This window comes from Zootoca vivipara, chromosome 6 (assembly GCF_965207765.1).
Source record: "Zootoca vivipara chromosome 6, rZooViv2.hap1.1, whole genome shotgun sequence".
NCBI classification, from domain to species: Eukaryota; Metazoa; Chordata; class Lepidosauria; order Squamata; family Lacertidae; genus Zootoca; species Zootoca vivipara.
Window position 1 is genome coordinate 29708047 of NC_142589.1, and position 15764 is coordinate 29723810.

Below are 15764 nucleotides of genomic sequence, written 5' to 3' on the forward strand. Positions count from 1 at the left end.
TATATTCCTATTGGAATTTGGATGGCTATTCCTACAAACCATTTCCATATATTACGCAAGGGATTAGAATCCCAGAGTTAGGTCTGCCAACTCGGCAAGATAATGAATTTCCAGAGGCTTAAGTCACGTTCCACAGAATTGTATAACCAAAGAACCAGGAGACATTTTCTAATTCATCTTACCTGGCTTCCCTCATTACAAATCTTATGGGCAAGAGATTAGCATAGACCTAACGGTCAGGGGTCCCTTTACCTTTTTAGGGTTAAGAGACATATCCCATCTGGTAAGTTATATTGCATGTAGATATTTGCCTCCACCATACTTCACACACAGCAGCAGTACATGGACTTCAAGACTCCAACACTCATCCAATGTATTCCCTTTATTGAACTGTATTAGTTAAATGCAATCAGATTAAGTCACATTTATAAAGCAGACCATCCAGTTGCACTGAAACCGATGATATTCATTACATAGGGTTTTATTTTTAATCACTGTCCGGTGAACTGGCAAATCCAATCAAAGCATTAGTCTTCAATTGTTAAAAAAAAAACCCAAAAAAGTGTAGAAAAAATATTCAGACAATAGCCAAGCCATCACATCACGATGCACAATTACCTAAAATCGCAATTAAAAAGCAGTTAAACGGGGAAGAAAAAACTAAAGGAAAGGGGAAGAGGGGGAAAAAAACCACTCCTAAAATCTTGGACTATCCGTATAATACAAGAAGCAACAAAGGGCAAGAGCATCAAAGCAGATTCCTATCTAGCAACTATAAATTCAGTCAGAAGCAGAAGCTTTAAAGTACACTAAGCTCAAGCAGGACAATAAAAAATACTGCGCATGGAATACTTTTAATCTCTTCCATTAATATTCATTTCCAGCTGCTTATAATAGCAGCGCCTCATGGCCAAATCATTAGAGTTTTACATCTGGGTTGCAAATGACACTTTGATTGGATGTAATGTTCAAATGGTCCTCCCCACTGAGCTTCCGTCAAGTCTTCTGCAGAGAGGTGTCCTGTAGTGCCAGGGGCTCACTGAGCGTGCTGGCTCAACGTGTGGTTCTGGAAAAAGATGGGGAAAAGGAGACATGCGTGAGGGGCAGAATAATAGAAAGCAAGCCCGTACCCTCCTACTCAGTCGCATTTATGCGGAACTCAACATAAAAGCTTTGCAATTATTACAGAACAAAATGCAATAAAGAGGAGGGGGGAGAGAGAAAGAAAGAGAGAATGCTCCTAAGTAACAGCTGCCAATGTGACACATTTGCTTTGTACTGATAGATCTGTTAATGCTGGCATGAACTTAAGGAAGAAGAAAAGGGGGGGGGAGAAAGAAGCACACAACGAAATGGATTGCAGTTAGCCAAGTAGCACCGTGAGGATTTCGCTGCATTTAGGCAAAGTGGTAACGCTCTGCAAGGGGTGCCTGCCTTCTGGGACTTCCTTAACTGTAACAATTAAACAATATTCTCTGTTGCACAGGGACACACATACACACAGGCTGCTGCTGCTGCCGCCGCCGCCTTTGCCATATCTGCATTCGCTATTCTCACTTGGTGCAAATAAGACAGTCTTGGCAGAAAGGGACGCCAGATTGCAACTCACAACACTTCGACAGTTGGAGAAATAACTTCGGCAAGAGAAGCGCACCAGTTGCTGTGCTCTGGCCCATCCTGAACTTGGCATGGGGAAGGTACGCACAGGCCTCCTGAGCTTCACGGCATGACTGAGAGGGTCAATGCGCCTCCCCTGTGGCACATCCGGCTGCACCTGGCTCCTGCCATTAAGGAAGCAGCCCCAGGTGCACAGTAAAGGGAACTTGCACAGGGTACCCAAAGGGGCTTTGAACTTTGAACTTGAAAAGCTCCCAACTTTTACAAACAAGGCCGTAGCCAGCAATTGGGCTTTACTCAGAGCAGACCCACTGAATTTAATGGATCTAAGTTAGTCAGTGGCTCTACTCTGAGTCCGACTAGTGCTGGATACAGCTGACAGTGCAGTATTCTGGCCGGTGTCCATTTCACGGCAAAAAGGGGTTAACTGCAAGGGGGGAGGAAGGTGGCTGTGTTGTTCAGTGGTTCGATCTTAGTGAAAGGATGGCATTTACCACACACCTCTGCAATCAGCTTCCATCCCTTCATAAAGGGAGCTGCAACTTCCCCTCAAGGGAGACATTAGCGTTCAGACATCCTGTCTGTCATTTGCCAGCAGGCTAAATAAATTCTAATGTGCAGTAGTTGCATATCCAATCTAATGCAAACGGAAGTCATGTCTCGGAGTTACAAGCACCTCGGGGACGGCGTCTGGAATCTCCAGCTCCAGGAAGCACTGGAAAGATCTCCTGGCCACTCCCTTTCATCAGAACACTCTGCAATCAGGTCTACAACTCCTCCAAACACAGTTCTTTTCTCAAAGATCCATTGAAAGACATGATCTCATGCTGATCTGGTGGCACGGAATGAGAGACCATTCAGTTTCCATTCTACTGAAGGGGGATTCGATCTGAACCAATAATTTACAAAAGTGGGTGCCAGTTTTGCTTGCAAGAGTGGAAGCTACTCCAGCAAACTGAAGATTGTGGTCCTAATTCAGAGAAAAAGAGTTGTGCTTGCATCCCACTGAACTCAAGCCAGTCACCACTAAATTGCCCATTCATTCTAAGAAGGATTTGTATGTGCTTTCGGTCAAAGCTTCTGTGCCTTTTCACCTTTGCGACACAAAGGTTTCGTGGCAGGTTGTTGGATTTCCTGATTATGTGTGTTTGTGTGTTTAGGAATTAGTTCCCTTATAAGGATGCATCCTAAATTAACTGATACAACAACCCTAAATGTTTGCCTTGCAATGCCTATCTGCAGAGCTGTCCAACTACTCTTTCACATCAGCGTAATATCAGACCAACACACAAATATATTTAACTCTCTACAGATCATTCACTTCTTTCTAAGCAACTCAATGTTATTCTCTGCACAGGAAACTCCTCCTGAATCCATTATTATTGAGATGACATCAGTCTAATGAAAATTTGTCTGGTGACAACATCTAACTAATGGAGGATCCATTTGCAGGCCTTGTCTCTGGAGGTAGCGGCGACCCCATTTAAATACTGTACACGAAGTTGCTGAACTGTGCACTTCCCCAGAGTGACCACCAGGTGTCACAAGTGCCGTGGCATTTCTAAGTCATATCAAAAGTTGTTAGCATGCATTGTGGCCAGTGGGTTTCTTATGAAACTACACATAATAGTGCTCATTCTTTTGCACACCACATGACAAAAGGTTAAGGGGTGGGGGGCAAGCATAAAACACTGCTATGTAGAAAAATAGGTACAGCAAAAAAATAAAAATAAATTAAATGTAGAAGAGAAGTCAGAGCTTCAAAACAGCAGGGCAATTCCACCAAGAATGAGATGGAGAAGGTGGCTGTTCATTTATTGCAGTTATATACAATGGTGAGCATTTAGTTCAGGGCTGGGGAACCTGGGGCCTTCCAGATGTTGTTGGACTACAACTCCCATCAGCCCCAGCCAGCATGGCCAATGGTCAGCGATGAAGGGGGTTGTAGCCCAACAACATCTGGGAGGTGAAGCTTCCCCAGCCTAGATCGAGAAAGACATTTAAAATTCTGCTGTTTCTCACTGGCACAGCTATTTCAAAACCTCTTTCGAGTTTATTAACGTTCTCATTTATTAAATGTATACCCCCAGCTCTCCATAAAGGACGCTCAAAGCGGCTTAGGATAATAAGCACTTAAAAAAATACAAAAAGAAAGAAAGCCACACTAAATAAAAGCAAGAGGCAATTAAAGGGCAGGGCAATAATATAGGATACAACCCAGAGTAGCTGTCTCCTTTGTTTTTCTTCTCTTCTGTAAAGGTTTTGAATTTTGTTGCATAAATGTTTTTGTTGTTGTTTTAAAAAAGCTTTAAAAATAAATAGTAGAGGAAGATAAAAGCATCAAAGGAGGAGGAAGCCCCCTCTGCAAGTCAAAGACCTGTCTAAACAAGTAGGTTTTCACCTGCTGGCATTGGCCAATGAAGTGAGAGGCTAAACTGGCTTCCTTAGGAAGTGAGTTCCAGCCCTCTAAGCGCTGCCAACATACCTTTCTTGTGTTCCTGCCAAACACACCTCTCCTAAAGCTCTTAAAACTTGGCTTGCAAGCTCTGTCAACAGCCTTGTAATAACACAGGGACTCAAGACGATCCTACTGGATCAGGCGGATGGCCCGTCTAGTCCAGCATCCTGTTCTCACAGTGGCTGGCAAGATGCCCTAAAAGGGGAAGCCTACAAGCTTGCCACTCTGCCCACCTACCATTTCTAGCAGTGGGGAGCTGCGGTCAGTCTGAGCAGGCAAACAGTCTCACCTGCTATAAAGCATCTTCCTATCTTGCCATGACTAGGCTGCACATGAAAACACAGTTACACTGTCAGTTTGGGCACATCCCTGGGAAACTGCAAATATTCTCAGGGCAGCAAAAGCAGTTCCTGGTCTGGACTCTCCATCTGTGCAGACATTTCCTGCATGCACTCACATGGGCAAAACCATTGCTGTTCAAACTCATTCTCTATTCAACTTTTTTAAAAACAACAACAACCCACAACCAAAATTCCCTATTGCCTTCTCAACCCACTCCATGCACCTCATGTCCCAAGAAACCAGACCTCATCAGAAATGCAACAGCGCATGTTTCATGTTACTACACCTCCTTCTGACATATGCCTGCTTGCCTCAGTGCAGCCATGTTTCTTGTTGGCCGTAGATTTCAATTTCTTCGGACAGCCTAATACCAACTTTTTCATTTTTCTTAAAAGGAGCAAATGCAAAAGATTTAGCATTCTCCAGTCGAAGCGAGGGCTGTTGGTACTCAGCAGATCCATACTTATTTAGGCAGTATCATTTAAAAGATAATGCACAATCAGCACTAGCGGCAAGGCGTACGTTCCACAGGCCGAGAACATGATTCCCAACCTGTGTGCCTGCCGCATTGATTACACCAGGCAGGTCAATAACAGAATGGTATGCGGCTCTAAATCTGATAATGAAGCTCTCCTTGTGAACCTTCTCTTCTCATACACAGGTTAATAATACCTTCTGCACACAGCTAATATAAAGAGCATGCTGTTTTCGTAAGCAAGAGGCTGGGCAAAGATGCAAGGCTGATTACGCTCAAATTTGACAGCAATTCACAAGTGGGGTCACTGTTCAGCTCCCTAACAACCCACGGCCTCAGCCGATTGTCATGCCACCCATTGGTCCCCGGGCCTCAGAGTAACATTTGCCATGAATAAAACTAGAAAGTCGTGTATATAATATTATTCTTGGGGAAGCCCTGTGGGTTGTATGGAGAGCTTTGCACAAATGGCCTTTCAGAATTCTGCCCCTTATTTGTTGGCAGGGATGTCTGGAGCTTGTGGAGGGTACCATTTCACCAAATTTATCTATGGAGAAGAGAAATTCTCCAACTGCTTCTCAGGGGTAAGCCATCTCCTGCCACCACCACCCCCCCCAAAAAAGCTGCCCCTCTATTGCTGCAACTTGGTGGTTCCATAATACAGTGGCACCTGTATTATGGAACCACCTTCCCTCTGAACTTAGGTGGGCATCCCAATTAATCACACTTAGGCACCTGAAATTTGTCCCCCATTGTGGCACGAATGACCATATGCTCAGCAGGAGATGGGGCATATAGTTTCCAGGGCAACTGGGGATCGGGTGCCTTGGGAAAATTACATTTCCCAAGGTCTCTGCGGCCTGAGTCACAACTGTTGCAGTGCTTAAGCTGCCAGGGGAGCACATTAGAATCCAAGCCAGAGAATAACTTTAGATTAAATGACACTCAACTCATAATGCACCTGAACATTATAAGCATATTTAAAGGCAGGTAATTGTGAATTTTGGCAACATGACTAGTGACCAGGTGGTATAGGTAGCCATTCACCTTCCCATATGATTACAAGGCACCACACGGTACATTTTAAAAATATTACTGGCTGGCTGAACCTCCTCTTTCATTCATACCTGCGGGCTAAATAGCAGATTCAGACTAAGTGAACAGCACCTTGCAAAATGCATATGCCAGTCAATCACCCGGTGTGATTTACCCCCTTATGGAAGTTCAGAACATATGTTTGCGGTGAGCACACCACCTTCAAGAACAACTTTATTCTTGTTACTGAGCATATACTAAATGTATTTTTTAAAAAGGCATGTCTAAATGACGCTCGTGCTCTGCCTTCAGAACAGCAATAAAGGCAGTGGGTTTTAAAAGGACCAACGGAGAAGCATAGCAAGGCAACGCTGGCAGGCCGGAAGAGCGAAGTGGAGGCATGGGCGGGGGGCGGAAATGGAGCACAGCTAAAAAGCTGGCACTCGAGCTGGGAATCTTCCACCCTGCAGTAACAATCTCTGCCAGCAATCCACAGGAGTACTACAACAGGAGCAGGTGAAAAAAATTAAAATGCTACCGGGAGGGGAGTGATGGTGGTTTGAGACTGCAACACGTCCATTTGATGGTGTGCTCCACATCTGTTATGCTTCTTCCGTGTGCCAGGTAGGGTCTACTGGTGAGAGCTGGAGATTTTGGAATCTAGGTGAAGGAACATGGACTCAGCCGAGGCTGCATTCACGTGAACAGAGACGGATAGTTAGGGACGGGGCACAGTTTGGTGGCAGAGCATCAGGTTCAATCCCTGGGATCTCCAGGTAGGGCTGGGAAAAGACTCCCGTCTAAAATCCCAGAGAGCTCCTGCCAGTCAGTGTGGAAAACAATGAGCAGGATAGAATAAGGCAGCTTCCTATTTAGGTGGGCTTAGGGTGTGTCTCAGCTTTGTCCCTCTAGCCCAGTACCGGTGTTAGTTACTCTGGCTGACAACAGCCCTCTAGGGTCCCAGGCAGACATCTTCCCCACCCTCTGTTTCCTGATAGACAATGGAACCTAAGGTTTCAACTGGGGCTTCCTAGCTTACGGCTAATATATGCCTAATATACCTTAAACAAAAAAACCAGCATCTAGAACCTAAATTAATCATTCCCCCGCCCCCAATACTTTGCTTTCCGGGTGTTTCCTTAATTGCAAATGTTACCCATTACATTTTATTGTTTGTTTGATGCAATTAAGAACAAACCCATCATGAGGATCGAGGTCTTTTGTGCTTTGGCTTTTCATGTGGATATTTTTCATTTGGAGGGGAAAGTACTTGCCTCAGCCAGCAAAGCTTATATTATGGGGGTCCTCCAGGGACCCCCCCCCCCGCCCCACTCCCAAGAGCCTTAGTTTGGGACTGTGCTAATCCAAAGTTTGAGATGTGACAGGCAGCAACCGGCTTGCAGCAGGGAGGGGGCTGCGAATCAGAAAAGCCTGCAGAAAAAAATGGGGTGGGGGAGAGCTGAGAGCGCAGAATGACCACTCATGGCATTGTGCTGTCCCCACTCCCCACCCCTTTTCTCTGTCATAGAAGGAAATTGTGAGAGGGGGAAATCACCTTTGCACTGTTGGGCAGTTTGTATATATGCTTATTTTTAGAACGACCTGACAATTATCCAAGGGTCTAACACTAACAGATGGCCTGTCTTAAAGACTCATATGCTCGCTAGCATGCACTTCCGACAAAATGGTAAATGTACTCAAGAGCGTGCCATAAACAGCTTTCAATGAGTACTCCAAATCCAATTTAGTTAACACACTTCATTAAAACTGATAGCGGGTAACCAGAGCTTCTCCTAAACCCAGGCATCAATTCCCAGCCCGGTTGTTCCAGGTAACGCGCAAGTGTGGTTCGTTATCTGTCTAGCTCTCAATTTCCCAAGAAATATGTGGCCTACCCTAATTTCCTTTCTCAGCTGCTAGGGATTAATCCTAACCTATAGAGCAACACTTGGGGGGAAAAGCAGGGTGGGGTCTTCTAGGAATGACAGCTTGCAGCTTCTAGTTCTATTTGGAGGATCCCTTAAAGCTGAGGAGGAGGAGGAGGAGAGTTGGACTGGCCTACTGATTAATTGTGGATTTTTTTAAAAAAAAATCAATTTTTATTAAATTTTCACTTACAAACCAATCATATCATATCAATTATTCCAAATTATACAAATACATATCTATTAAACCAAATATTATACCAAATCATAAATTTTTTTACTTCCCATGCTTCAAAATCTGAGGATTCTGAGTAACGATTCTTGCTGCCATTCTAGTCCAAATTCCAAATTCTTTCCAATCATTACAGTCCAATATAATTATTAATTGTGGATTCTTAACAGCAGCATCCAAAAGGAGGTCATTATCATAAGTGAAGTGCAACAACCCACTAGATGCTATACAAGATAACCCAGTCTTCACAAATGGCAAGAAAAGTGATGATTTGATCCCAGTGTTCTAGATGAATGCAAAGGCTCTCTTTGCGTAGCTCTCAAGCTCTCTCTATCCCCTTGCTTTAAAATCCACTGTTCCCATGAAGTCTCTGCCTCTACCTGTTAGTCCTCATACCTTACCGAAACTAAACCTTGGTTTGTGACGCTGTTTTTCTCTCTGCATATCCCCCCCCCCGCCCCAGGTACTCATGCTATGCTGTCTCTCCCTCTGTTGACACGTAGGGCCATCAACATCTTGAGGGCACAGACATATTTTCATACCTCTCTAAAAAGTAGCATGTACACTGATGGAACAATAATGAATGCAGCACCATCTTTATTATTGCTATGGGGAAGGTTTTCAGCATCCCTGTGTACCAAGGCGACCAACCAAGCTGGTTTCAAATAATGATCCCAAATTACTCCCTCTAAAAGCAAGCTCAGGCGGCTAGTGCTGACAGGAATGGAGCCACTGAGAAACAAGAAGGTAGGATCAGCTTGTTTGGGGGGAACCCTGATGTTTGTAAAAACAGGAAAATAAATAAAAGCTTTAATGGGGCAATGCCCCTCCCAAAAAAGGGGCGCAGTGAGCATGCTCAGAAACCATAGAATGCAGGGTGTTAGATGGAAATTAAGAAAAATGAAAAGTGGAGGGAGGGAGGTTCAAGAGGTTTAAAGTCCTGCGGGATGGGAGAACCTCTAGCTGGAATTATGATTGGCAGCATGTAACAGATGTGCTGGGAGAGTTAGACTGCTGGTGCAGACCTCCTCGAAGTATTTTGTGCAGCTCCAAAGCTTGCTATTTTATCACTTCTTGTACATTATGTCAAACAAACTCTGGATTCTTTGTGCCAAAGCAATCCGTATGTGTGTGTTTGCATATGTATTTCTTCAGTGAGAATAAAACTCGAAATTTCCCAAACACAGAATTCCCAAACATTTCAAATGTGGATTTATTGAAAGGGCATATATACATATCTGAAAGGGGGGAGGGGGGTTGATCTGAACAGATACATTGTTGGACTACAACTCCCATCATCCATGACCACTGGCCATGCTGATTAGGACTAATGTAGTTCAAGAATTAGTTCAAGGCTAATGTAGTTCAAGACAGTGTTCTCGAAGCTATGAACATGAGTCTGACCAAACTGCGGGAGGCAGTGGAAGACAGGAGTGCCTGGCGTGCTCTGGTCCATGGTGTCACGAAGAGTCGGACATGACTAATCGACTAAACAACAAGTTCAAGAACTACATCTGAAGGGCATGATGTTGACTACGGATACTTGGGTGTTACTAAATGCCCTACTAGCATCTGGAGCAGGCATCCCCAAACTGCGGCCCTCCAGATGTTTTGGCCTACAACTCCCATGATCCCTAGCTAGCAGGACCAGTGGTCAGGGAAGATGGGAATTGTAGTCCAAAACATCTGGAGGGCCGAAGTTTGGGGATGCCTGATCTGGAGGCTACACTTTACAAGGGAGTGATGTGATGGCAGATTATGCCACGATTTAGATTCCGCGCATCACTTGACAAAGCCGCAAACCACAATCATTACATAGATTCGCAATGTGGAATTTCCCTACTTTCACATTATTTGCATTTTCTTTAGAAGAAAAGCCAAATCCCTAAGAGGGGAGCTCAAATACATTATTTTTTAGTATGGGTCCTATCAAACCCCTTTAAATGCTGCATCCATTCACAAGCAGGAATCACAACATGCAGTACATGTGAATCTGACTTCGCCATTTGATTGCAGCACCTGCAATCAAACAGCACATAATACCCCTAGTCTACAACATCTGGAGGCCACTGTGTTGGCAGCTCTGCCTTAGTCGAAGATGGAATTTGAGCTTTTGGTTCAAAATACAAGCAACCCATCCATTGTTGGGAGCACACCATGCACTTAACGAAATAGGAGACAGGGAAATGAGCCATGGATGATTCACAGTATGGGCTCCCATGTCCAAGCCCCTCCCCCAAATCCTGGAAGCAGCTCTGCTGGTAGCTGAAGCACCCAACACGTTTGGTCAAATGCCAGGGTCCATGGGTCTCAGAGAGCCCACTACAGCTGCCAGCCTGCTACAGTTGCCAGTGCTTTTCTTCACAGCACTGGACTGTGGGAGCACTTGGTGGTGGGTGCTGTGCTGCTTCCAGCCCTGCCATCCAGTCCTTCTGCTGCCCACTGCTGCCCGTCCCCTCTGCCTCCACTTTAGGGCTGGGGGAGGCACTGAAATACACCTTGTTTGGGGTCCCCTCAAGCCTGGTGCTTCCCGGAGTAAACCTTACATTTGGGGTGGGTGAAGAGTAATTGTTCTCCAGGAAATACCTTTCAGCAAGGCATTATTTCAGGAAACATTTCTCTCTCTCTTTAAGAATAAATTCCCCATGTCATTTTGTTTCTCCTTGTCCATGTTCCACAGTCACACAGTGCTGTGATAATAGAATTAAGCGATGAGCTGACACTGGTTAGAATGTGCTCAAGTTCAGTCTGCTCAGAGCTCATTAGTTTGATGTTCTTCCATAGCAATGGAATGCAGAAAAGGGGCAGGGGCAGGTGTGGCAGGTCTTGTCACCTGCTTCCTGCCAAACAGCTGTTCAGTGGGCTCTCAGCTGCATGGCGAGAGACAGGTGCGCACACAGTGCTGATGTCATCATGATGCCTCCCTGGCGAGGGGAGAAAAGAGAGAAAACTATTGGCTGGAGAAGATGAGAAGAGTGCAGTTGATTGGCGGGAAAGACTCTGCAGTTCTATTTTCAATGTGTTGCTTGGTATTTGTAGAGATTATGGACCTGGAATTATGGGCAGTGTCAGGGGCTCTGGAGCCTGGAGAAGGACTTTAAAAAAGTACTTTAAAAAACAGGAGCCTGACTTTCAACTTGGTTAATGCAGCTGATTCTTGTTGCGCAATCAGTTGCACAATAATCTGCAGTAAGGTATTTCTGTTTTCCACTGCACAACAACGTTCTGTCTGCGCAACAAGGATACCACTAAGTGACTTTTAACATTGAATACAACGCCTAGTTCTAGTCCTAGGTCCAGTGACTGAACTTGGGGACTAGATTTAGGCACTGCCTTCAAGAGCCTTGACCAATGACAAGATAGCATGCCATTGATATCAATGGCCAAACATAAGGGATTTCATTGTTGGATGGACACCCTTGACCTCAACCCATATATATTTGTGTTCTATGATGTACATGTGGCTCTTGTACATGTGTTTCAATCGTGGGGTTAGCAAATTCACACCTACGAAGAAGTGTGCACTGTGTCCTCCAGTGAAATGAATGAAGAAACTCAATTTGTGCACAATTTGTGAGCTCTAACACCTAGAACAAATGGCTGTGCTAAGCTCATGTCTTTAAAGTCCTGGCACAGCTACCCATTTCTCTTTACTGTCCCTTTGAACCCCAGGATGAGTTATCAGGAAAGGATCCAAGTCAATCTCTTCCTAATACATAGCTGGAGCAGGCATTGTCTCGGAGACACCTTTAAGAATCACATTACAAGGACTGCGGTCTCCCTATTTTATTTTTTGTTTTATTTTTTTAAAACCCACTGGAAAAATGCAATTGTGAAGGAAGGTAAAGCACAACCCTAGGGAAAATTTCCTTAACACAGCGCTTCGGAAATAAATAAAAAAACATGAGAGAATACATTATTAAGAGATAAGCAGAAGTTCTCTGTTAGAAAGAGAGAGAGGATATATGTAAACACACTATGATTCACTCAGGCACCTATTGAAACAAGGCAACTAATAATACCCCGTCTCGAGAGAAGGTGGGCTCCAGAGAATTTTTCTTGCAAAGGTAGATTCATCACCCTGTCTCCAGTTTGTACTTTTGGTTACCCCATGCTGAAGATCAAAACAAACTCAGGAATGAACCTTGCATCTCCTGCCCGACAGCCCAAAATGCAAAAGGAGAAATGAACCAAAATTAAATTACTATTGTCAGAAGCACACGACAATAGAATATTTTTAGAAATCTTTAGCACTTGTGTCATTCTTTCCCCCCACCCCTAAATCATTTCCATCTGACTGCGTAATGGATTTTTTTGTTTATCTGGAGTGGAGAAGGAAGACAGACAATGGAGGATCCCAGCACACAGGCTGGTTCTGTTGACAATTGTTGCCCTTTTAACCTCAACTTGGACAGTCCACAATCTTCTTGGGGAGTTGCCAACGTGCCTCCTTCCTTGCCCTGGTCTGAAGTTCTCAAGAACGGCTTCACGCACAAAAGAGCTGGCTTCTGATCTCGGATCCGCTGGCATGCACCGCTGAACACATTGTAATAATTTGCATCCATCCCAACACAGACTGATGTTCAGCTGCTTAACTGTGAGACGGCAACTGGGTAGGATTTGGACAAGATAAGAAATCGCCCTCCCCCAAACTATTATCAGCCTTGAATTTAATGTTGGCATGTAATAGCTGCAGAGAACATTTAAATGATAGCCATGCATCTGGATGTTGGGCTAGATGGGCCACTGGCCCGATCCAGCAGCATCTTATGTTCTTATGAAAATAAACCACCTCTGAAGTGTTCTGTTAAGGGGAGACTATTTCCCTCCAAACCTTGTTAGTGACTGAGTTTGGAGTTAAAACTTAACTACAGAGCAGGAGTTGCCAATGGGGTGCCTTTCAGGTATTTAATGGGCTACAACCTTAAGCAGCAACAGCCAGCATGGCCAAGGATCATGATGACGGGAATTGTAGTTCAACAACATCTGGAGGGCACTATGTTGGAAACCCCTAGCAAAGGGAGAGGCAACTGAGGCACATGGAAGTAAATATACCCCATATTTACACCACACAGTTTGGGTTCAGGGCTACATGAACAGCTTCCTTCTTATCTAGCCCTGCCCTACAGCAGTCAGTGCTGCAGGATAACTGCATTTTTGCATTAAGAGTGCTGAGATCATGGGGTTAGTGAACAGAAAGCTACTATAAGCCCCATAACTCAGCTATAATGTGCTGCGTGATGGGAGAACTTCCTACGTAATTATAATCCTCTGTGTGATTCCTCACAGACCCCAAACTTTACAGTTCTAAAAGCAAGCATTACATGGAATCTTAATTCCACAAAAAGCCAGCAACATTATGGTGTATTTGCACATTCAGTTACAACTTCTGCAGTCCAGGGTTGCACTGATGTGCGAACATCTGACGATCAGCCTGACTCCAAGGTTTCACACACAACACAATTGGATGCACATTTCTAAATAAGGTGAATCATGTACTTATACTGAAAACATGCACCTTTAAGGGAGTAGCATGATGAAATTAAGAAAGTCCCATTGCTCTGTAAAGATTAACAGGTTAACCACCTTCCATATGAATGCCACTTCAAATAAAATCCATAGTGGGCAAGATGACATTCAGTATATAGAAACTTGCAGTGAGATATAGTGAAAAATAAACCAAGTTAACCAGAAAATAATGAGCAAAGGAAGGCAAAGAACATGCCTGCATAACCGGAATATGAACCATTAATACAAAACATAATCTAGATACAATCTGCATTTTTCTGGCGCATCAGAGCATGAATACATAACAACTGCTCTAGCACCAAATGGGGGACAATGACTTTTTGCAGCAAAGCACCCCTAATCCTTATTTAAGCCATGAGATACGGTGTCACATTGGTTAATTAATCTGAATTCTGCAGCTTCCCGTTCCATCTGTCCCTTGAATTTGGGCCAGCGTTTTCCGCTTGCAAGGCCGCCGTAACTTCATTACAATGGCAGATGAGCATCGTATCTTTGCTGTGTTGCACGCTGCAGCTGTTACCATGTCCCACAGTATGCAAGTCCCAGGGCCAATTCACAAGCCTTTATTGTTTCTTCCTATTTATGGGTGGTGCACAGTTGTTGCAAGCTGACCATTACAGCGCCGTAAAGCAGACTCCTGACTGTTCCAGCATGTATCAAAGCTCATGAAAGGTTTAGCCAAGGCAAATGTAGCTCAGACCTGGGCTAGTATCAGCCATACCAACTACTTCAGGCGTGCAGCGTGCCTAGTCATGATAGTTGTATGATACCTCCAGTTTCAGAGGGAGCATTCCTCTGAATTCTAAATGCAGGCCGGCAGCAGTAGAGAAGGGCTGCTGCCTTCATCTTCCTCTGGTGGGTTTTCTAAAAGCATCTGATTGGCTGTTGTGCAGCACTAGATGAACCTTTGGTCTGATCCTGCCGGGTACTTCTCACATCTCCCTCCAAGAAGCAGATTAGCGTTCCTCTCCCCTGTTGTATGGCTTAATCGCTGTTTTCTACTGAACATTTGCTACCCCACTTTGATGTAAGGCAGTGGTTCCCAATTAGCTAAGTACTGCAACCCCCCTGTTTTTCAAAAGTCAAGCCATGCACCCCCTACTTTTGAAAATTTGGATATCCAATTGGGAACCACTGATGTAAGTGAAACTAATACGTCGGAGCAGGATCAACCTGGGCTCATGGTTGAGTTCACTTCGGACCAACCACAAGTTGTAACCAAGGTTCATTCTATGACTTATGGGTTATGGTTTGTTCGGGGAAAGCTAAACCATGAGCTCAGGTCTGGTTTACAGCATACGCCTAAGTAAGGATGAAGGAGGAACACTGTGGCCACTATCTCCTCTCCAGGAGCCTACGAACACTTGCATTCATGCTAAGCCATAGTTTGGTTTAGCACAACGTGTGAACCAGGCCCATATGTACAAGGGCGCTTTTGTGTTATTACTAAGTGATCAAATGACCCTCCATAAATAATATTAGGTCACATTTTCATTGATAATCTCTCACAAATTCTTCACGAGCTTGTGCAATCTATGTTTCCAAGTAGAAACATACAGAGTAGGGTGGGATTTTTCCCTCCGGTAAAAAAGGGGCCTCCTCTTTTATTTTTAAACTATGCCCCTTTCTTTTGTTCTGCCTGACCCTATCCAAATCCTCCTTCCTGGGCTCGAGAGGCCTCTGGCTGCTGCTACTACCATCCATCCAAATAAGGGCACAGAAGGGTCTTCTCTGAGACCAGCGTGGGCTTCCTTTAATCACATCTGCTGTTGAGCAAAGCCATGCCAAGGAGATGCCACCACTGCAGCCTTGCTTTGAGAGCCTAATATTGTGGGATGCAGAGGACTCTTTGCTCCAGCTGCGTCTTGACAGCCTAGGAAGAAGGAGCCTGGTATACAAACTCTGGCTGCCTCACACTGAAGTGATAGGAGATAAGCTGCGCCAGCTTTGGGCCAGCATATTTGTGCAGGGGACACGGACACACACACACACACACACACACACACACATACATATCGAAATCCACCTTTTCCCTTTCCTTGAAACAGAATGCCCTTTCATGGTAAATCCTCTCTGTAGCAACAAAGCTTCAAGAAGTGATAGCGCACACACACACATACACTTAGAACTTCTTAATTAGCATTTTGCACA

General features: G+C 44.6%; 1 protein-coding gene across 2 annotated transcripts in view; it reads right to left on the reverse strand.

The window, feature by feature from the left end:
• Positions 1-367: 367 nt before the first annotated feature.
• Positions 368-15764, reverse strand: part of ZNF423 (zinc finger protein 423) — a 308380-nt gene continuing 292983 nt past the window's right edge. For both annotated transcript variants that reach the window (XM_035120989.3, XM_035120988.3), the window contains one exon: positions 368-1066. In XM_035120989.3, coding sequence (XP_034976880.1) covers positions 1037-1066 — 30 coding nt within the window. In that variant the 3' untranslated portion in view covers positions 368-1036. The remainder of the gene's footprint in view (positions 1067-15764) is intronic.